At 45.9% G+C, this 22,844-nt stretch overlaps 1 protein-coding gene across 1 annotated transcript in view; it reads right to left on the bottom strand.

The window, feature by feature from the left end:
* Window positions 1–4,460: 4,460 nt before the first annotated feature.
* gstcd (glutathione S-transferase, C-terminal domain containing) overlaps window positions 4,461–22,844 on the bottom strand; it is a 169,064-nt gene continuing 150,680 nt past the window's right edge. Inside the window, exons 9-12 of the mRNA XM_078411583.1 lie at window positions 21,263–21,396; window positions 19,846–19,876; window positions 16,803–16,872; window positions 4,461–6,437 (exon numbers count right to left, since the gene is read on the bottom strand). Coding sequence (XP_078267709.1) covers window positions 6,283–6,437; window positions 16,803–16,872; window positions 19,846–19,876; window positions 21,263–21,396 — 390 coding nt within the window. The 3' untranslated portion in view covers window positions 4,461–6,282. The remainder of the gene's footprint in view (window positions 6,438–16,802; window positions 16,873–19,845; window positions 19,877–21,262; window positions 21,397–22,844) is intronic.

Genomic DNA, 22,844 nt, shown 5'->3' with positions numbered 1-22,844 from the left:
TTGAAGGCAGAGCTATAGTCTATGAATAGCATCCTCACGTAAGTGCCCTGTCTCTCCAGATGAGTCAGGACAGTGTGAAGAGCCAGAGAGATGGCGTCCTCTGTGGATCTGTTTGCCCTGTATGCAAATTGATGCGAGTCCAGTGAGGCAGGGATGCTGGATTTGATGTGTGTGAGGACCAGCCTTTCAAAGCACTTCATGATTATAGGTGTTAGGGCAACCGGACGGTAGTCGTTCAGGTTGGTGATTTTTGTTTTTTTCGGCACCATGGTAGCTGACTTCAGGCACTTGGGGACCATTGCCAGGGTTAAAGACAGGTTAAAGATCTTGGTGAATACCTCAGCCAACTGTTCAGCACAGTCCCTAAGTACCCTTCCTTGAACTCCATCCGGGCCTGCAGCCTTGCGTGGGTTGACCCTTCGCAGAGCGCGCTGTACTTCCTGTGTGCTCAATGTTAAGACCTGTCCCTCCGCCATGGCTGGGGTTCTTCCACTCAAGGTGGTGTTGCCAGTTTCGAAGCGGGCAAAGAAGGTGTTAAGCTCGTTGTTTAGTGTGGCATCACTGTGGGGGCAAGCAGGGCTGCTCTTGTAGTCAGTGATGTCCCTGACACCCTGCCACATGCTTCTGGTGTCCGTGGTATTGAAGTGGTCTTCCACCCGTTGCCTGTGGGTGTCTTTGGCCCTTTTTATACCTTTGTTCAGGTTTGACCTGGCAACACTGTACGCTGAAGTGTCACCAGATTTAAAGGCATTGTTACATAGAAACATAGAAACATAGAAACATAGAAAATAGGTGCAGGAGTAGGCCATTCGGCCCTTCGAGCCTGCACCGCCATTCAATATGATCATGGCTGATCATCCAGCTCAGTCGCCTGTACCTGCCTTCTCTCCATACCCCATGATCCCTTTAGCAAAAAGGGCCACATCTAACTCCCTCTTAAATATAGCCAATGAACTGGCCTCAACTACCTTCTGTGGCTGAAAATTCCACAGACTCACCACTCTCTGTGTGAAGAAATGTTTTCTCATCTCGGTCCTAAAAGACTTCCCCCTTATCCTTAAGCTGTGACCCCTGGTTCTGGACTCCCCCAACAACGGGAACAATCTTCCCGCATCTAGCCTCTCCAACCCCTTAAGAATTTTATATGTTTCTATAAGATCCCCCCTCAGTCTTCTAAATTCCAGCGAGTACAAGCCCAGTCTATCCAGTCTTTCCTCATATGCAAGTCCCGCCATCCCAGGGATTAATCTGGTGAACCTTCTCTGTACTCCCTCTAAGGCAAGAACGTCTTTCCTCAGGTTAGGAGACCAAAACTGCACACAATACTCCAGGTGCGGTCTCACCAAGGCCCTGTACAACTGCAGCAGAACCTCCCTGCTCCTAAACTCAAATCCTCAACAGATTCTGTACCTCCTTGTTCATCCAGGGTTTCCGGTTTGGGAACATCTTTATTTCCTTGTCTACTGTGACATTCTCCACATAGCAGTTGATGGAGGAGAGCACAGTGGATGTGTACTCCTCCAAGCCTACCACTGAACCACAGGTCGCCTGTTATGCAAACAGGTCCCAGTCGTGCGATTAAAGCAGTCCTGGAGTTGTAAGGTGGCATCCTCGGGCCATATTTTGACCGTCTTTATTGCAGGTTTGGTCTTGTGGATGAGGGGTTTGTATGCGGGTAGTAGAAACAGTGAGAGGTGATCGGATTGTTCCAGAGGTGGGCAGGGGAGAGCTCTGTAGGCGTCCTTTACGTTGGTGTACACTTTATCCAGCGTGTTTGAGCCCCTGGTAGGGCACTGCACATGCTGGTGGAATTTGTGGCGCGCAGCTCGAAGGTCGACCTGATTAAAGTCCCCGGCACCAATGAAGGCACCGTCGGGGTGGGCATCCTGCTGCTTGCTGATGGCCGAGTGCAGCTGTGCTAGCGCTAGGTTCGCATTAGCCTGTGGGGGAATGTATGCGGCCATGATGATGACCACAGTAAACTCCAGAGGCAGATAGAACGGCCTACATTTAAGCAGTAGGTACCAGGTCTGGGGAACAGTAGCTCTCTATTGCAGTGTGGTTGGTGCACCAGTCATTGTTGATGTAGATACAGAGCCCTCCGCCCTTGCTCTTACCGGAGTCCTTTCTTCTATCGGCCCGATGTAGTGACCGGTTCGTTAGCTCCACAGCCCCATCGGGAACCAGCGCGTTGAGCCACGTCTCCGTGAGGATCAGCGCGCAGCAGTCTTTCAGGGATCGCTGGGTGTTGATCCACAGCCTTACCTCATCCAGCTTGTTGGAGAATGACCGGACATTTGCGAGAAAGACGCTTGGTAGGGATGGTCTTTGTGGGGCCCTCCGTAGCCTGGCCTGCACCCCTGCCTCGTTTTTGCTTCCTCTCCCTGCGCTGGCTTCCTCTCCCTGCGCTGGCTCCGTCTCCCTGCGCTGGCTCCGTCTCCCTGCGCTGGCTCCGTCTCCCTGCGCTGGCTCCGTCTCCCTGCGCTGGCTCCGTCTCCCTGCGCTGGCTCCGTCTCCCTGCGCTGGCTCCGTCTCCCTGCGCTGGCTCCGTCTCCCTGCGCTGGCTCCGTCTCCCTGCGCTGGCTCCGTCTCCCTGCGCTGGCTCCGTCTCCATCCCTCCGGTGTGGTGATCCAGGGGGCTGCTCTGCCGAGCTCCGTCGGGATTTTGTTGAGGGTTCTGTAGTATTCACCAGCCAGTCTCTCACAGCCATGTCCGATATTGAGCAGCTCCGTACGGCTCCATGTGCGATCCGCCTTCCGTGAGCTGTAGTGCCTTGGGGAGCGCGCTGCCTCTGTGTCCGGACTCGCCGCCACGAGCTCCTACGGGATTCCGGTGGAGGTAAGTGAGGTGGATTTTAAATGAAAATTTAATGACCTGGTTTTCTCGCCGCGTCCGATGTTGGACTGCTCCGTGCGGCTCCGTAAGCGGTCTGCCTTGCGTGGGCTGCAGCGCTTTGGAGAGCGCTATGCCGCTGTGTCCGGACGTGCCGCCGCTAGCACCGTCGGGATTTCGGTGCCGATGCTGGATTTTCCCATACCGGTGAGTATTGGGTCTTCTTTCCCGTGTTTTTTAGGTACCTGGTTTTTGCAGCCGCGTTCGCTGCTGGGCTGCTCCGAGTTGCATCGGTCTGGAGAGCGCAAAGCCGCTGCGTCTGGACGCGCCGCCGCCATACCCATTCCCCACTGACCTTTCTACACTGGGCCTCCTCCATTGCCAGAATGAGGCCACATGCAAACTGCAGGAACAGCACCTCATATTCCTCATGGCTAGCCTACAACCTAACGGTATGAATATTGAATTCCCCAATTTAATTAACTAATCCACAAACAACCCCTCTGTTTTGTTCCTTTCGTTCATTCCTTCTTCCCTGTGCCCCATCAGATCTCGCACCGATTTCTCTCTCCCCTTCTACCTATATTCCAGCTTCTGGCTTTACAATTTGCATGTCTATCCTTATCTCACACCTATTGTCATTTAATTTCTTGCCTTTGTCCAACCATCTGCCTATCAAACCTCCCCCTAACCTGTCCACCTATCACTCACCAGGCTTTGTCTTGACACACCTCTCTTCCAGCTTTCTCCCACACCCCCCACTACAAAGAGTCTAAAGAAGGGTCCCGACTAAAAATGACACCCATTCATGTTCTCCAGAGACGTTTCCTGACCCGCTGAGTTACTTCAGAACTTTGTGTCTTTTTTTGTGAACAAGCACCTGTCGTTCCGTGTATCTCTAGTTTATAGTTTAATTTTTCTTAAAAAGATTGTTCAGTGTCTGGTTATTGAATATTTTCTCAAACTATTTCATGCAACTTCTGAAACTAAATTTTGCTGGCAGTCTTTTGGACGTGATTATAGAGGCAGTCCTTGGGTTAAATAAGGGTTCCATTCCTGAGAATTGTCCACAACCCGATTATCCCATATGTCAGAAATGGCTGTTTTCTAAAGCGAACGATATTGTATCCCTTTACATACACTTGCTATAATTCTTCCACTTCATTGTAAATAATCACCCTAACACTACCCTTAATTAAACTTAATAGATTTTGTTATTATTATTATTAGCAGCCTGAAAAATATTTTTAAATATAGGGAGAATTTGCAGAAAATTGGATTTTCGTAATGTCATTCGTAACCCAGGGAGGTCCAGTTTATGGGTGATTCATGAATAATGTCCCGCGATTGTCAAACACATGAACAGCATATTTGATTGGTCTGCAATGTATTATATAATGTAGTACGTTATTCATTTTAAATACTGTATATATTTTAAATCTTAATTTCACTATTATCCAGGTTAATGCACCATTAATCCAAATTTAAACAATGAAACAATTTGCATTTATTCACATTGTCCATTTCATTATTATGACACTTCACAAGCAAATGTTTAACCTGTTTTTAAACCTTTCAAAGTAGGATCCAGTGATCCCAAGGAAAACAATTAATTTTAATGCCCGGTGTTTTAAATATACTTTATTACAAAAGAATTATATCTTGATTGTAAAAACATTCCGATTGCCAATCATACTTAACAATATTCAAATTCCACAATATTAGAACAATCCTGGAAATATCAGGAATATTACTAATTTATTAAATGCTGTATTCCAACTGCACCCATGACAGGAAGTGCTGGAGTAACTGAGCGGGTCAGGAAGCATCTCTGGAGAGAATATCGATAGGTGACGTTTCGGGTCAGGACCCTACTTCAGACCTGAAATGTCACTGATCCATGTTCTCCAGAGATGCTGCATGAGTTACTTCAGCAGTCTGTGTCTTCTTTTGTAAATCAGCATCTGCAGTTCCTTATTTCTATTATAGTACTATATTATTTTCTTAACATTCATTAAAATTATGTTAGTTTTACCTACCTAGCATTGGCTACAAATGCTGTTATGTCTGCCTGCCTGCCTGTGCTGAATAAAACATTTTATAAAAGAAAACATTTAGAAAAAAAGTATTGCAAGAACTATAACACATTGTTTTTACCACTTATTCGGTCACTAAAGAAGAGTTCAAACATTGAGATGGGAAGATTTTATCAAATTATCAGCAATTATTAAGGATACAGTCAAATGAGGAACAGAAACTCCATCAGGAGCAGCCTTCTCAAGTACAATATCGGATTTCCATGTTTTATTTCCTGGTTTCATTATATTGTTGACTGATGCACATTGGAACAAAGTGCATTTGTAGTCAAAATGGCTTACAATATCAAATCATGAAAATTCAAAAACATTTCCTGAAATAATTCACAAAATGTATCTAAAAATTCCCAGTCAGTTTCATTCCTCAGAAGATCAATTTTACAGAAAGGTGGAATTTACAAGGCGTTGCAGTGCTTGGGGTAGCTGCCTTTTGTTAAAATAAGTCAAATTATGGAATTTTATGGTGGCTTTCTATTTCCATTGCACAAAACCGTGGGGATAGCGATACATTGTGGAGAAAGAATGACACAAGACCTCACTATCTTTCTGCAGCTGAGCACAAAATGTTAAGAATGAAAAGCAAAATATCGTAGATGTTAGAAATTTTAAAAAGCAGAAAATGTTGGAAACACTCAACAGGTCAGGCAGCGTGAGGAAAGAGGGTTAAAAATTTCTGATGATCATCGACTTGAATCTTTAACTTGTTTTCTCTCTCCACAGATGCTTCATCAGTCTGGGCATTGAGTTTAGAAGTTGGAAGGTCATGTTGCAAAGACGTTGGTGAGGTCACATTTAGAGTATTGTGTTCAGCTCCGGGCACCATGTTATAGGAAAGATGTTGTCAGGCTGGAAAGGGTGCAGAGAACATTTACGAGGATGTTGCCAGGACTCAAGGACCTGAGCTATAGGGAGAGGTTGAACAGGCTAGGATTTTATTCCTTGGAGAGCAGGAGGATGAGGGAGGATCTTATAGAGGTGTGTAAAATCATGATAGGAATAGATCGGGTAAAGGCACAAAATCTCTTGCCCAGAGTAGGGAAATCAAGAACCGGAGGACATAGGTTTAAGGTGAGAGGGGAAAGATTTAATAGGAATCTGAGGGGTAACTTTTTCACACAAAGGGTGGTGGGTGTATGGAACGAGACATTGGATGACATGGGCAAGTTGGGCTGAAGGGCCAGTTTCCACACTGTATGCTTCTTTAACTCTATGCTGTCTGATCTGACTTCCCCCAGCATTTTTCTGATTTTACATCGGTAAAAAGTTAATGGACTTCAAGTGGGATGCAGTGAAACAGCTCATCTTTCGTGTTGTGCTGGCAGTTTAGTTGTTGTCTTTTGTGACACTGTGCATTTAAGCTGAGGCGTTGGGCTGCTCACGTGTCCCCACTATCAGGTTGTTTTTCGGTGAACAACTATCTGGTTCCATGGATGTGACGTAGACAGTGTATCCATGATCCTCTGCTGCCAACGCTCGGTCCAGATCCACAAGGCCCATGCAGTTCTTCCCTGTAAGTAAAGAAATCCCATCAATACTTTTGTCGATAACTACATAGCATTGAGTCATATCCCTAAATATTACATGAAAATCAAAACAAACATCTGAGGTAAAAACAGGAACACCCAGTTGCAAAGAACAAAGTGCTGGAGGAACTCAGTGGGTCAATCAGCATCCGTGTAGAAAAATGGAGGCAGACAGAGTGGGTGGAGGGGGGGGGGGCAGGAAAGCTGGTCTAGCGGGCACATACGATAGTGATGTTTAAGAGGCTTTTAGATAAGCACATGGATATATAGAGAATGGAGTGATATGGATCACATGCAGGCAGTGATTAGTTTCACCTGGCTTCATGTGCGGCATGGAGATTGTGGGCTTAAGGGCCTCTTCATGTTCTGTACTGTTCTATGTTCAAAAATGCTGTACATCAATTGTTGACCCCAAAACACCAATAAACAATTATTTAAAGTTATTTGTTTTTGAGGTAAATGGAAGCCCAGTCTTTGGGTCTGCTACTGCATGGAACATTTTAATTTTACAGAAGTTTTTATCTAGATGAGGAAATGGCAATTCCCTGTGAAATGTTCTTTGTATAATGCTACACAGTGAGCCACAAGTAGAATTTGTTAGGACTTCATTCAGGGTATTAAGCAACCTCAATGATTTAATAAACACTAGACCAAGTGGACCCGTTGGGCCCAAACCTCTCCTGCATTGGTGCAGCACCCTCTTCACCCCCCCTTCCCCCTCTCCCCCTCCATCCCTCCCCTCCCTTCCCCTCCCTCCTCCCCTCCCCCTCCCCCACTCCCTCCCCCCTCCACCCCCCCACCCCATCCTCAACCTCCCTTATCCTCCCTCCTCCCCCCCTCCTTCCCTCCCTCCCTCCCACCCTCCCCCCTCCCTCCCTAGGAGATAGATTTAAACTTTAAAATGTGAATAACTTTAAAAATATAACGCCGATTTCAATGAAACTTCTTCCATTAGCACCAAAGGGATGACGGTGAGTACGGTGGGCCTAAAATTGTTGCGCTATCATGTACCGTTTTGGCTGTAATTCAGGAACAAACAAACAAACAAACAAACGCGAGTTTTAGTATATAGATGTTCCCAAATGAAATACATGTGAAGCTTTGCTAATTCATGTTTGGAAAAAAATGGTAGATCCTGACCACAAAAACTCTGGTAAATTAATAGTGTTTATGTCCACAGGATATCTAATAGGCCAGGACAGTAAATGGATTCTGCTATTTATTACTTGGCACTGTGGCAACCCTGGTGGTAATTGACTAACTGTTCTTGAAATTGATGACCACTAACTGTGTTTATTGAATAAGTTTTCCCATGTGGCTTGACGATCACTCAACTAATATTATCATGCTTTCACTCTGACCCGAGTATGAACCAAAGCATATGCATCAGGAAGCACGTTTGCTCAATTATGGTGAGTTTTCTGCATTAAATGGAATTATTGTCTTAAAATTATGAAATGTAACTTATTCTGCTCAGCACCCTCCCCAGGTACTCCAGATTATAAATTCATTATATACCTCATAGGGCAACCAGACAATTTAGTCTTAGACACAGACCAGGATACTGTTAATCCTCCTCTTTTCCCTGAGTAGTTGCAGCTACGATTGAAATTGGAAACTCACAATGAACCTAAAAGGACATAAAGTGCTGGAGAAAACTCAGCCGATCAGTCAGTATTGCCAGAGAACGTGGATGCACGACGTTTCGGATCGAGACCCTTCACAATGAACCTACATTGGTTTAAGATCTTAAATTGTGTTGTCAAAAAACATAAATATTAAAACATGAATCAGCAACAGGATGAAAAAATAAATCAAAGTCAGTCCCTCCCTCTGGAATCCAGGCTTGGGTTGAATCCAAAATGATGATACGAATTTGCAACTCTTTTATGCTAGACAAAAAAATGCTGGAGTAACTCAGCAGGCCAGGCAGCATCTCTGGAGACGTAATGGGTGACGTTTTGGGTCGAGACCCTGATGTCAGGGGAGGGGGCGGGAAAAAGATAGGATGTGGTAGGAGACAGAAAGACTAGAGGGAGAACTGGGAAGGGAGAGGGGATAGCGAGGGAAAGAGGAACTATCTGAAGTTAGAGAGGTCAATGTTCATACCGCTGGGGTGTAAACTGCCCAAGCAAAATATGAGATGCTGTTCCTCCAATTTGTGCTGGGCCTTACTCTGACAATGAAGGAGGCCCAGGACAGAAAGGTCAGATTGGGAATGGGAGGAGGAGTTGAAGTGCTGAGCCACCGGGAGATCAGATTGGTTAAGGCGGACTGAGCGGAAGTGTGGAGCGAAACAATCGCCGAGCCTGCGCTTGGTCTTGCTGATGTAGAGAAGTTGACATCTGGAGCAGCGGATACAATAGATGAGGTTGGAGGAGGTGCAGGTGAACCTCTACCTCATCTGGAAAGACTGTTTGGATCCTTGGATTGAGTCTAGATACTCCAGCATTTTTTGTCTACTTTCGATTTATACCAGCATCTGCAATTTTTTTCCTATGCAACTCTTCTATCCTTATCTCACACTTTTTGTCTTTTCATCTTTGGTTTTTGTCCAACCATCTGCCTATCAAAACCCCACTCACTTGTACTGACCCATTACCTGCCAGGCTCTGTCCTGTCCCCTCCTCTTTTCCAGCTTCCTCCTCCCCCCACACCATAATCAGTCTGAAGAAGGGTCCCGACCCGAAAAGTCACCTATCCATGTCCTCCAGAGATGTTATCTGTCCCGCTGAGTTACTCCTACACTTTGTGTCTTTTAAAAAATATAAGTATCTCCTTTCTTTGTAGGTCTCCTCTCTATGAAGATCCTTGATAAAATATGTTGACGTGGAATATGTCGACGTAGGCACGGTGGCGCAGCGGTAGAGTTGCTACCTCACAGCGTAAGATAATCAGGTTCCATCCTGACTGTGGGTTCTGTCTGTACAGAGTTTGTACGTTCTCCCTGTGACCACGTGAGTTTTCTCCGAGATCTTCGGTTTTCTCCCACACTCCAAAGACATACAGTTTTGTAGGTTAATTGGCTTGGTATAAATGTAAAAAAATTGTCCCGAGTGTGTGTAGGACAGTGTTAATGTGCGGGCATCGCTGGTCGATGCAGACCCGGTGGGCCAAACGCCCTGTTAACACGCTGTATCTTTAAACTAAACTAAACTAAACAAAATCCACTGATTTTGGATGATCAGCCATGATCGTATTGAATGATATTGATGATCAGCCATATTATTGATCAGCCACGATCAATTGAATCATACTCAAAGGGCCGAATGGCCTACTCCTGCACCTATTTTCTATGTTTCTAAACAAAACTAGATTCTACCATCTCTTACATAGGTTCAAAGAAGTTTAAGGGATTGCAAATATCTCATTGACGCTCCTTTTAATTGGGTTTAAAGGACAGTTTTAGAGTTTTAGAGGGCGACTGATACTGCCGGAACAGAAAAGAAGGGACCTCTCAGCTTCCAGCTGAAATGATCACTGAAAGGAAATAACTGCCAATAATCTCCAATCATAAAACTACTCAACAATTTTTAGACATTGGATACAAACTCCTTAATTTAAACTGTGCTTCACCTGGATCCATCAAGCTAGTTATATGGTTAGCCAGTGGAGACTTGATGGGACAAGTAGCATCGTTTCGTGCCGTACCATCCCATGGCTTTACGAAACTTACAACAACCATGACAATGCCATTACTATCACTGCACTGAGAGGCATAAAGGCTGTAATTGTGCCATCATTAAATAAACATGCTGAAGATACAAAAAATATGTGGCCATTCTGTGACTTGGGCCGGACAAAGACTGTGCTCATCCATCAGACAAGCAAACCAAGATCACCTCATCACTCATGTTTGCTTGTAGTGCCAGTGCAGTCCATCAGGCAAACCAGCTTCTCCCACCCTGGTTGACTCCATCTATATTGTCATTCTCTTCTATCCCATCTCCAGATTATACAAAAGCTTGAAAGCAAATAGCACCAGATTCAAGAACTGCTTCTTCTCTGCTGCTATCAGACTCTTGAATAGACTTACCATATACTAGGGTGTAGTCCCAGTCTTCTAATGTATCTTGTTGCGGCCCAAACACTTTTTACTATCTACATTTTTTTCACAGCTATACACTATATTCTGCACTCTATTTATTTTCCCTTTTGCTGATTACTACCTGATGAATTAATGTATGGTATGATTTGCCTGAATAGCACGCAAAACAAATTTTTTCACTGTATCGTTGCACAAGGCAACAATAAACCAATACCGAAGATAGACACAAAACGCTGGAGTAACTCAGCGGGACAGGCAGTATCTCTGGAGACATTTCGGGTCGAGTCTCTTCTTCAGACTAGTTAGGGAACTAGTTTCCCCATATCGCTCTAAACTTTTCCTATCCATGTTCCAGCTTAAATGACGTTTGTTACTGTGCCTAAGCACCTCAAGCACTTCCTCTACCAGATTGTTCCATATACCCACCACCCTTTGTTTGAAAAAGTTGGCTGTTAGGTTCCTATTAAATCTTTTCCCTCTTACCTTAAACTTATGTCCCCTTGTTTCCTTTGCTGTGGGGTAAAGACCCTATTCATTCGTCCTATGTATGCCCCTCATGATTTTATACACATTTATAAGATTACCCCTCAGTCTCCTATGTGCCAAGGAACAAAGTTCAATGGTAATTGTAAAAGGATGCCACTCGTAGGCAGAGTCTTTTACTATATATAAGTTTATTCATAACACTGCACATACATTATGCCCTAGCTGTCCGTGGTCATCACTGGCACTAGAGAGCGAGCTGGAGGTGGGGAAGTTACAATTATACCAAAGACAATGGGGAGTGGTTAGTAGTGGTGAGGTCACTATGTTAAAGGAACATGCACTGATCTACATCCTTCCTCTTGGAAACAAAGTGACCACGGCTCATGCGCTAGGCTCAAACTACAAACAGACTACTCGTACACACCGTACCGGACAGGCGGCCTGACCACTCTCCCAGAGCGGGTGCGCAACCCACCATCCCCGCCGGTCGAAGGAGCAGCATGAACGGGTGCGGGTACAGAGGCCGGGGAACCAGGGGAAGGAGGAGGACTGGGAAGCGATGCACGCACAGGCGAGGGAGGGGTAGGTAGCTGGGGCGACTGCGGATGTACCGGAGCAGGAGGCACATCAGGCACCTTGTAGTGGACGGGAGGCGAATACGGGATCGCGGGGGGGCGGTGCAGGTTCGTTTACCAGCATCAGGTGCTGGCGGGTACGACGGTACACGGTACCCTCGTAGTTGACCAGGTACGACCGTGGAGAGTCAGCATTGCCGACGACCACGGCCAGCCGGTTGTGGCCGGAGGACGACTCCATCCGGACAACCTGGCCAGCGAACAAAGGTGGAAGGGGACGGGACGATTTGTCAAAGGAGCGCTTCCGAATGAGCTGCTTCTCAGTGATGCGCTCCCTGACAGCGGCAGGGCTCCGAGCCGTGGGTTTCAGGGATTGCTGGGAGACGGGGATGGGGGGTCTAGTGGTGCGGGACAGGAGGCGCTGCGCAGGGGAACCGAGCGCGGGGTCCCGGGAGATGTTGCGGAGGTTGAGGAGGGCAAGGTACAAGTCCGAACTGTCAAGCCGGCAACGTTCCATCAGCTCCTTAGCGCTGCGGACAGCGCGCTCTGCAAGTCCATTGCTTTGCGGGTACTCGGGGCTGCTGGTGATGTGGCGGAAGTTCCAGCGATTTGCAAAAACAGCAAACTCCGCGCTGGTAAACTGGCTGCCGTTGTCGGACTGGAGAGATGCCGGGGAACCAAAGGTCGAGAAGTGGCGGCGAAGCTTCCCGATGACCGCAGCAGACGTGAGGGACGGCAGCAGGTCCACCTCGAACCAGCTTGAGTAGGAGTCCACCAGGACCAGGTAGTGTTTGCCACGCCACTCGAAAATATCGGCGGCAACAGCCGTCCACGGCAACTCGGGAGCCGGCTGCTGCAGGAGAGGCTGACGCTGCTGATGAGGTAATAGGCTGTTGCAGGCAGCGCAGGCGGAGACCCTGTCCCGGATCTCCTTGACCATGCCAGGCCAGTAAAACTGTGCTTGGGCCTGGGATAACGTGGCCTCCACCCCTGGGTGTCCGTTGTGGGCGGTGTGGAAGTAGCGATCGCGCAGCGCAGCCGGCACCACAACCTTGTGACCCTTCACCACCACACCCGCGTGCAGCACCAGTTCATCCCGAACCAGGAAGTAGGGCACGGCACCAGCCGGCAGGGAAGACCGTCGTTCAGGCCAGCCACGGCGGATGACGCCCGCAAGCTGTTGGAGGTCCGGATCCGCGGCAGTGTGTGTGACCAGGGACTGCAGCTGCCAAGATGGAACAATGTTGACGTTCAACACCATCAGGTCCGCCGATTCGTACGGATGGCGGGAAATGGAAGGTAGTGGGGCGCGGGACAGAGTGTCTGCCACGAACATCTCCTTGCCTTTGCGGTACACGATTTCGAATTGAAAACGCTGCAGCTGCAGCATCATTCGCTGCAGGCGGGACGATGCTGCGTGGATGGGCTTGTTTAAAATCGAGACCAGCGGCTGGTGGTCAGTTTCGATGGTGAAAGTTTTTCCCAGAACGTAGTCTCTGAACTTGGAGCAAGCGAACACCACGGCAAGGAGCTCCTTCTCAATCTGCGCGTAGCGCTGTTCAGCAGGGGTCATTGTTCGAGAGGCATAGGAGACGGGCAGCTGTCGGTCGTCGTAGAGCTGCAGGCAGGCAGCACCCAGGCCGAACCGAGATGCATCGCAGGTGAGGACAATTGGCCTGTTTAAGTCGAAAAACCGCAAAGTCGGGGTCCGCGCGAGTCTGGACCTCAGGGCTACGAAGGCCGATTGGTGGTGAGGGAGCCAGACCCAGGCATTGTCCTTCTTGGTCAGCTCTCTCAGGGGGGCACTTAGTTCGCTGAGGTCGGGTATGAACTTACCCAGGTAGTTGACCATGCCCAGGAAGCGCTGCAGGCCGGGCACGTCAGTGGGAGCGGGCATTTCGGTGATCGCCGCCGTCTTCTCGGGGTCTGGCTTCAGGCCCCCCGCCGTGAAAACGTGGCCTACGTAGGTGACTTCCGCAACGCGGAACCGACACTTCCTTCGATTAAGCTTGAGGTTTATCTCACGAGCCTTGTCCAGGACTTGGCGGAGGTGTCGGTCATGCTCAGCAATGTCCCTCCCGTACACCAGGATGTCATCCACGATGATGGCGCACGGCAACCCAGCAAACAGCTGCTCCATCGTACGCTGAAAAACCTCGCTTGCCGAGTTGATACCAAAAGGCATGCGGAGGAAACGGAACCTGCCGAACGGTGTGCTGAAGGTGGTCAGGAAGGAGGAACGTGCGTCCAGCGGGATCTGCCAAAAGGAGCTCTTGGCATCCAGGACCGAGAAAACTGTGGCTGGACCGACCTGTGCCGCGACGTCCTCCACCGTCCGCATGGGGTAGTGCGGGCGTTTAATAGCCAGGTTCAGGTCCTTGGGGTTGATACAGATCCTGATCTCGCTCGCGTCCTTCTTGGCAGCGACCACCATGGTGGAGACCCACTGGGTGGGGGCACTCACCTCCTTGAGGATGCCCAAGTCCACCATGCCACGTAGTGTGGACTCCACGCGGCCCTTCATGGCAAAAGACACACGGTGGGCCGGTCTGACCACTGGGTCGACCCCCGGGTCCACAACGATCTTGTAGGCACAGGGCAGCTTCCCCAGGACGTCATCAAATCGGTCAGGGTACTCGACCAGGGGGTCCATGGGGGCCTGCACCAGGTGGATGTCGCGGTGAAATGAGACCAAACCAAAGTCCTGGCATGCACGGGCGCCCAGCAGGGTGACGTTTTCAGATGCTAGCAGGAGGAACGTGAGGGGCCGAGAGGTATCCAGAACAGTACAGACAACCGTTGCCTTTCCCACGGCAATCAGAACGCCTCCCCCATAGGCATGGAGGCGGGAGTTGTCAGGAGTAACCCTCTCCCCCGAATTTATCTGCTCGAAGAGGCCCACAGACATAACATTGGCAAACGCCCCAGTGTCGACCTTGGCAGGGAAGGAGTGTCCATTGACTGTAACTTGCACGGATGGATCCGTTATCAATGCAGGTGCTCCCAAGAGCGAAAACACCAGAGAGTCTCCATGGGAGGAAGTCGTATCTGAGCCATCGAGGACCTCATGTTGGTACCGGGAACCGGTTGCGTTATCGCTTGCAAGGTTGTTTAGACTCCCTCTAGGAGCAGGGACAGGTCTCCCACGAGAACGACAGGCTGCAGAAAAATGGTTCTGCTTCCCACATGAATTACAAGTTTTGCCCTGCGCTGGGCAAATGTTATACCTGTGTGACGAGAAGTTGCAGTTTGGGCATCTGCGAGGGGTGGCCATAGTGGGCGCGGAGGGGGCGACCCTGGGCTGTGGGTCATTCAATCGCCGGCGGCTGGTGAAATTTATGTCCTGGGGGGCCGGCCGGGATACTGAGCCAACAGCAGAGGCCATTCGTGCGGCATGTATTGCGTCCGTAAGCGACAGGTCAGGCTTCATTAGGAGCTCATCCCGCAGCCTAGAGTTTAGGAGACCGTTGACCAGGACGTCCCTGATCATCTCGTCGGGTGTAATCGTTTGAAGGCGGCACCGCCGAGCCATATGTCTTAAAGATGCAATAAAGGCGTCAACGTGCTCCCCTGGAGTCTGACGCCGCGAGAAAAATTTAAAACGTTCGATGATATTGTTGGTGGGTATGTCGCACAGGGCAGTGAACTTAGCAATGAGACATACCGGGTCGTTGCGGTCCTCTGGAGGGACGAATTGGAACGACGCATAGCGTTCCATTGCCTCCGGACCAGCCAGGTTGAGGAGCAGGTGGGCTTTTATCGCAGCAGTCGCATCAGGATGGGCAATGGCTATATAGTGTTCGTAGTCCCGCTGGAAGACAGTCCAGCGGTGCACGATGTCCTCATCGAAAACGAGCGTGTCCGGACGACGACACGAGGAAGACATGGCAAAGTGGAAGGAGGGGACACAATTGGGAGAAACAAATAATAAAATAAAAAAACCGATAAACAGGAGGCGCAAGTCTACCGATCTGACACCATGTAAAAGGATGCCACTCGTAGGCAGAGTCTTTTACTATATATAAGTTTATTCATAACACTGCACATACATTATGCCCTAGCTGTCCGTGGTCATCACTGGCACTAGAGAGCGAGCTGGAGGTGGGGAAGTTACAATTATACCAAAGACAATGGGGAGTGGTTAGTAGTGGTGAGGTCACTATGTTAAAGGAACATGCACTGATCTACAGTAATCAATAAACCAATACCAATATGGTCCTTGCCAGCATTTCACAGGTTGGAAATTAGCAGGTACTGCTGCTTCTCAAAGGCTTGGAACAGATACTTAAAAGTGGGTGTGGAGATTAGTATTTTCAGTTGACGTAGAAGTTGGCAGACAGCGTGGAGAAGCAGCAGGTAACATAAGTCCATAAACCACAGGCATTTTCAAATGTTTGAATGGGAAAATCCTCACAATCAATATGTCTTCAGCACATGTCTTCAGAATTTCCTATCCATGTTCTGCTTAAATGACCTTTAAATATTGTTACTGAACCTACCTCAAGCACTTCCTCTACCAGATCGTTCCATATACCCACCATCCTTTGAAAAATTTGCTTGTTAGGTTCCTATTAAATCTTTACCCTCTCACCTTAAGCCGATGTCCCCTTGTTTCCTTTGCTCTGGGGTAAAGACCCTATTCATTCATCCTATGTATGCCCCTCATGATTTTATACACCTTTACAAGAATACCTCTCAGTCTCCTATGCTCCAAGGAATAAAGTCCATTAATGCAATGGTAATCAAGCTGAATTGGAGATGATTTGATCCTAAAGTGTCAAGCATTGAAGGAAAATATTTTTTAAAACTGTCTGAAATTACAAATGGCTTTGAAAGAGGAAATAGTTGAGAAGAATTCCACTGGCAGGAGGATCGACGAGAACCCAGAAATTTAAGATTTTTTTTAAACATAGGAAGGAACTGGTTGATAGAATGATGGATACAGCTTCAATTGTACCTTTTAATTGGGTACAACTGTGAAAAAAATCCGTTCAGGTCTATGGGGAAGATGCAGAGTGAATGGGATGATTTGGAGAGCGCATTCAAACAGCTGCTGCAGGCACATGTGCTATCATTGCACTCCTATTCACATTTCCAAGAAATACATTTAAAAATTGAGTTTGATGTCCACATCACAATGATATTCTTTGAATAAAGAAGCACTGGGCCGTATGAAACACATTCAGTCAGTTCCTTCCACCACTCTATAAGGTGGAAGCAGCTGTATATCTGTCCTCGTACCTATTAACCGGCGCTCTGCAGGGAGTTGTACAGCCGTCTGATCTGCAAACCTGCACAGTACCATGTGTTCCTGCAACAAAAATGAAGCACAAAGCCAGAAATTTCACAACGATGAACGAATCTCACTTAAATTATCCATGAACAACTACTTACAGATATAAAAGATAAAGAGCAAAATTAAAAAGATTTATTATCTTGCAAATTAATAGATACAATGGGGAATTAGTCGGTCCTTCAGTCCTTTAACACTGAGTGACGCAAAATAGAATATTTATGAATATTTATGAAGGCACACACGTGCCTTGTGGCTAAAAATCCATCTGACTACCAATGTGATTTCAAAAAAATAGTTATTCAAGATTGCACTGACAAATTTTATTCTGGCCAATTTTTAATTAAAGCATACAATACATTCAGCTACTGAAATTACCAATAACTGCATTAGCGTAAATACAGAGCTTTCACCTGTCTAATGAGGCTACTTCCAAATCCATCTGTCTACACATCCAAATAAAATAGTATTGCACAGACACAATTATAATGATCCAGCTGGTTAACTTGGGTGAATTCTTTAGCTTATCTAAATCACTACTTTCTTTGTATGTTAGAAGTAATAATACTAATTGAAGGCATAAACATTCATTTTCTGCAAACGTCATGTTAAAAAGGGAAAGAATTTATATTTGTTTCAGATGAACTAGCTCTGTTAAAAATTAATACCCTATTTGCATTAGGTGTAGCTTCTCAGTGGTTTCACTAGGTTTCGCAGCGTTAATGGAATAAATGACAATAGATTTTATTGAATCAATTTCTGTTCTATGTAAAGTGCAGGTATACTTGATCATAAGACCAAAAGATATAGGAGCAGGATTAGGCCATTTGGCCCATCGAGTATACTCTGTCATTTGATCATCACTGATCTATTTTTCCCTCAACCCCATTCTCCTGCCTTTTCCCCATAACTTTTAACGTCCAGATTAAGGAACAATTTCTTCCCAGCTGTTATCAGGCAACTGAACAGTCCTCTCATTAGCTAGAGTGTGGTCCTGACCTCCCATCTAGCTCATTGGAGACCTTTGAACTATCTTTAATCGAACGTTATCAGATGTTAGTTTTATATCTTGCACCAAATGTTGTACCCTTTATCCTTTATCTGTGCACTCTGGACGCCTTGATTGTATTCATGTATAGTCTTTCCTTTGACTGGATAGGACGCAAAGGTTTTTCGCTGTACCTCCGTACACATGACAATAATAAACTAAACTAAACTAATCAAGAACCTATCCATCTTTGTTTTAAAAATACCCAATGACTCGGCCTCCACCGCTGTCTGTGGCAATTAATGCCACTGATTCTTCACCCTCTGGCTAAATAAATTCCTCCTCATCTCGATTCTAAAGGTACCTCCTTTTATTCTGAGGCATTAATGCTGGTTCTAGCCGAGAACATAAATAACATTGCTTTTCTCCAGGTTAGCTATCATTTGCTAGCATTGAATTTACACATCATTAGAGTTGCAGAGATTGTTGGATTAATGGTAACCTACAAATCATTTTCCCAATGCCATTTGTGACAGTTTAAAAGAAAGACCCCAATATCAATCACCTGGGACACCATGGATCACAGATCTTCACTCAAATCTAAACCTATTAATAAAAATTATTTATCGACAATAATGCATGCAATTCATAATGTGCATGGATAGCAACTTTGACCAACTCTGGTCAATTCTGCCTTGCTGGAATAGTTCAACATTTCTTGCCTTATCTGATCAATAAAAGAAGTAGAATTATCCCAGTCGCAATAGTTTTTATTCTTTTTTCCAATTCGTAAGAAAGATCCCATGTGACTCAAGCCCATTTTGCTCAATTCACCCCATGAACAAAGTATACTTAAGACCGCAAACAGAAATAGCGTCCCAACCCAAAACGTCAGCTATCCATGTTCTTCGGGGATGCTCAGTTATTCCAGCACTTACTCTGCAATTGCTTGTTTCTAACAATATCTTTCTTCAGAAGTCTGTACAAAAGGAAATCTTTTACAGTAATACCCAATAACTGGTATTATTTATAGAAATGATAGCAAGAACAAAATAATTGATGCTGCCTCTTTTTCATTTCCCTTCCTCCTCATAAACTGTTAAAAATCACTGCTCTAACCAGGGCTTACTGATGTATTTTATATTCTCTTTTCAATCTTGTGCATGCCTGATCTATGGACTTTTTTCCTCACGTCATCGGATGTAGAGGGGTTTTATTTATATAACACCTTCCACAATTAAAGATATTCTAAACTATTATATATATCATGCAATTTTGAAGTGAAAGAAAATTAGATGCCACAAAAGTTAATTTTGGGATCTCAGTTATTTACAATCTATTATTAATGTTTGTGGATGATACATAGGGTCTGTAAAAGTGAACTCTGACAGTGACAGGGACTCAAGAGATGATTATTAAGGACAGTGCTTTTTTTTTGTAGACAGAAAGATGCCAGTCACATATCCATTAACAATCAAGCTGCATTTATCAACATTTATTTATATCAATAAACTCCCTCTTCTGTTTTGATTTTGTGACCAATCAACTAATTTAATAAATTAGTAATTAAAAAGTATAAACTATTTAAAATTCTAAAATAATTGGGAAATCTAGTTTTTAACATTTTAGGGTGCTGGTATGCAGTGCAAAATAAAGCATTGAGGATAAATTTAGGCCGAAAGTACTGCGATTCAAACTGTCTGACTTCCAAAGAATCTTACAGTATTGAACGTTTGAGGCATCAGTTAGTCTGGAGAATCAATTTTGTTTACAGCTTTCTACACTGTTATATCATTGACTGGCAGGGACACCATGTTTGCAAGTGTAATAGACACAAAATGCTGGAGTAATTCAGCGGGTCAGGCAGCATCTCTGGAGAAAACGAATAGGTGACATTTCGTGTCGAGACCCTTCTTCAGACTGGGAGCCTGAAGTGTAATGTTTTTGTAAGTGTGAAGTTTATTACCAGTAACTTTGAAATCATTGAGCAAAATGCCACCTACCTTATATGACAAAACACTCTTGAATCGCTGGCTGAAAAAGAGATTAAATATAATTATTAGTTCTTACATTCGAAAATAACAGTGAACAAAAGCAGTGTCATTTAACTGTGAATATTTCTACAAAAGTGTTCATGGGCATAGACATGTTAATATACCATCATTGACAATGAATGCTGAAATATTTAGCAACCAAATGGTGGATAGGAGCAGGGAATGGAGAAACATGTGTTTATACGCAGGCAGATAAGAGTTGGTCTTGGCATCATGTTCAGCACAGACATTGTGGTCCGACCAGCCTGTTCTTGTGCTGTACTGTTCTATCTTTTATTCTATTCTGCCTATTCCATTTCTATTTCATGATTTTATTATTGACACAAACATGCAGTTAACATGAAGGCTAAAGACATTTTCACGCATCTTTTTTAAGTTAACATATAAAATGCATTACATTAACAAAACCAGATTAGTTGAAAAGTAGCAAGTAAATTGGTGAAGTTAAACCCTTTTGGAATTTTCCATTTGATTTCAAACAGGAATTTATTTCACTGTTTTGTGGGAAATACAATTACATCTATATAAGGCTCGGAATGTATAATGGCTTTTGTAAATCACACATTGATTTTCTAATGATAACATTATAAGTGCTGAGGCGAGGGGAAGGGGGTGGTTGAGAGGCTTTGCGTGTGTTTATAAATGGTGACGAAGCTCCTTAATGTTGATAGGCACCATTTATACTTTGTTAGGTGCTATTGTTCAATTGGCCGTGAGCTGCCTTCTCAGCACAACGCAAGTGGTTTCCACAGCAACCCTCAGCAGCATAGACGCAAAAGTTGGTTGTAAAGTATTTCAAATTCTCGATATACTTGCAGGAAATGAAAGACCTGGATTGCCACCATAGTTTAAATTGAATATCTTGAGAAGCTTTGAACTGTAGGAATTGTTGCTACATTGCTTATTACTTTCCTGATGACAGCTGACCCTCCCCACCGAAATCTTGGCTGAACCAATGTGCAAACTGTTCTGCTTGGATTGTGCTTATAAAGGCTGAGAATAGACAGGGCAGCACAGTAGTAGGGCTGCTGACTTACAGCGCCAAAGACCCGGGTTCAATCCTGACTACGGATGTTGAGTGCACGGACTATGTTCTTCCTATGAGGTTGAGAAAACCAACGCAGTCACGGGGAAAATGCACAAATTCCATACAGATGGCACTCATAGTCAGGTTCGGACCCGGGTCCTTGGTGCTGTAAGGCGGCAACTCGACCACTGCAAAACTGTGCCACGCTATCTTTTAAAAGTCAGATCATTATATGGTAAAGCAGCAATAAGAATGAAAGGGTATTGAAAAAAAGATCCCCATAATATCTACAAGGCTCGAAGTAGACGCAAGATGAAATCAACAGGGAGCTTCACCCACCTTCTTGGGAATGAGTACTTGACTGTATTCTGTATGAAACCATAGCAGCATGGGCAGACAACAAAGGCCGCCTGAGCCATGATACAGTGATTGATCACCATGTCAGTCGCCACCCCGCACGCGTGAAGTGCCACCTGGAAAGGAAAAGTGGGAGTAGGAGTTAAGTGGGAGTGAGTGTTAAGAATAATTGCTCACACATAGGTGTGAAGACCTCATAGACCATTAGTTACCGGAACTTTAAAATGGATCTGCTTGAAAATTTGACATTCCTTAAATTGATTTCCATGAGATGGTTGAATGGACGTAGTGTCATACAGCATGAAAACAGGCTCTGGCCCACCGAGTCCACGTTCGCTATTGATTCTATCTCCAGAATAGGGAAGATTCTATCCCCTACTCCCAATTCCTCCGTCTACACCGCATCTGCGCCCAGGATGAGGTTTTCCATACTAGATCATCGGAGATGTCCTCATTCTTTAGGAAACGGGGGCTCTCCTCTTCCATTAGAGATGAAGCTCTCAGTAGGGTCTCCTCGATATTCTGCAGCTCCGCTCTTGCTCCCCCTCTCCCTATTCGCAACAAGGACAGAGTCCCCCTTGTCCTCACCTTCCACCCCATCAGCCGTCGCATACAGCATATAATCCTCCAACACTTTCGCCACCTCCAACGAGATCCCACTACTGGCCACATCTTCCCATCTCCACCCCTTTCTTCTTTCCACAGAGACCAATCCCTTTGCAATCCCTTGGTCAACTCGACCCTTCCCACACAAACCACCCCCTCCCCTGGTACTTTCCCCTGCAACCGCAGGAGATGCAACACCTGTCCCTTTACCTCCCCCCACGACTCCATCCAAGGAGTCAATCTTTTCATGGGGGGCAGAAGTTCACTTGCACCTACTCCAACCTCATCTACTGTATCCGCTGTCCCAGGTGTCAACTTCTGTACATCGGCGAGCCCAAGCGCAAGCTCGGCGATCGTTTCGTTGAACACTTCCGCTCAGTCCGTCTTAACCTACCTGATCTCCCGGTTGCTCAGCACTTTAACTCCCCCTCCCATTCCCAATCTGACCTTTCTCTTCTGGGCCTCCTCCATTGTCAGAGTGAGGCCCAGTGCAAATTGGAGGAACAGCACCTCATATTTTGCTTGGGTAGCTTACACCCCAGCGGTATGAACATTAACTTCTCTAACTTCAAATAGCCCTTGCTTTCTCTCTCACGCCATCCCATCCCCCTTCCCAGTTCTCCCACCAGTCTTACTGTCTCCAATTACATTCTATCTCTGTCCTACCCACTCCCCTGACATCAGTCTGAAGGGTCTCAACCCGCAACGTCACCCATTCCTTCTCTCCAGAGATGCTGCCTGTCCCGCTGAGTTACTCCAGCATTTTGTGTTTACCTACTCACTATTGATCACCTGTTCATACTAATTCTACATTATTCCACTTCTTCAATCACTCCCTACACACCTGTAGCAATTTTTACAGTGGTCAATTAACCTACAAACACGCACGCCTTTGGGATACTGGAAGAAACCAGAGCGCCCAGTGGAAACCTAAGTGATTCAGGGAGAATGTACAAAC

This window comes from Rhinoraja longicauda, chromosome 1 (assembly GCF_053455715.1).
Source record: "Rhinoraja longicauda isolate Sanriku21f chromosome 1, sRhiLon1.1, whole genome shotgun sequence".
Taxonomy (NCBI): domain Eukaryota; kingdom Metazoa; phylum Chordata; class Chondrichthyes; order Rajiformes; family Arhynchobatidae; genus Rhinoraja; species Rhinoraja longicauda.
The sequence above is the reverse complement of the archived record's forward strand: the minus strand, read 5'-3'. Positions and strand labels throughout refer to the sequence as shown.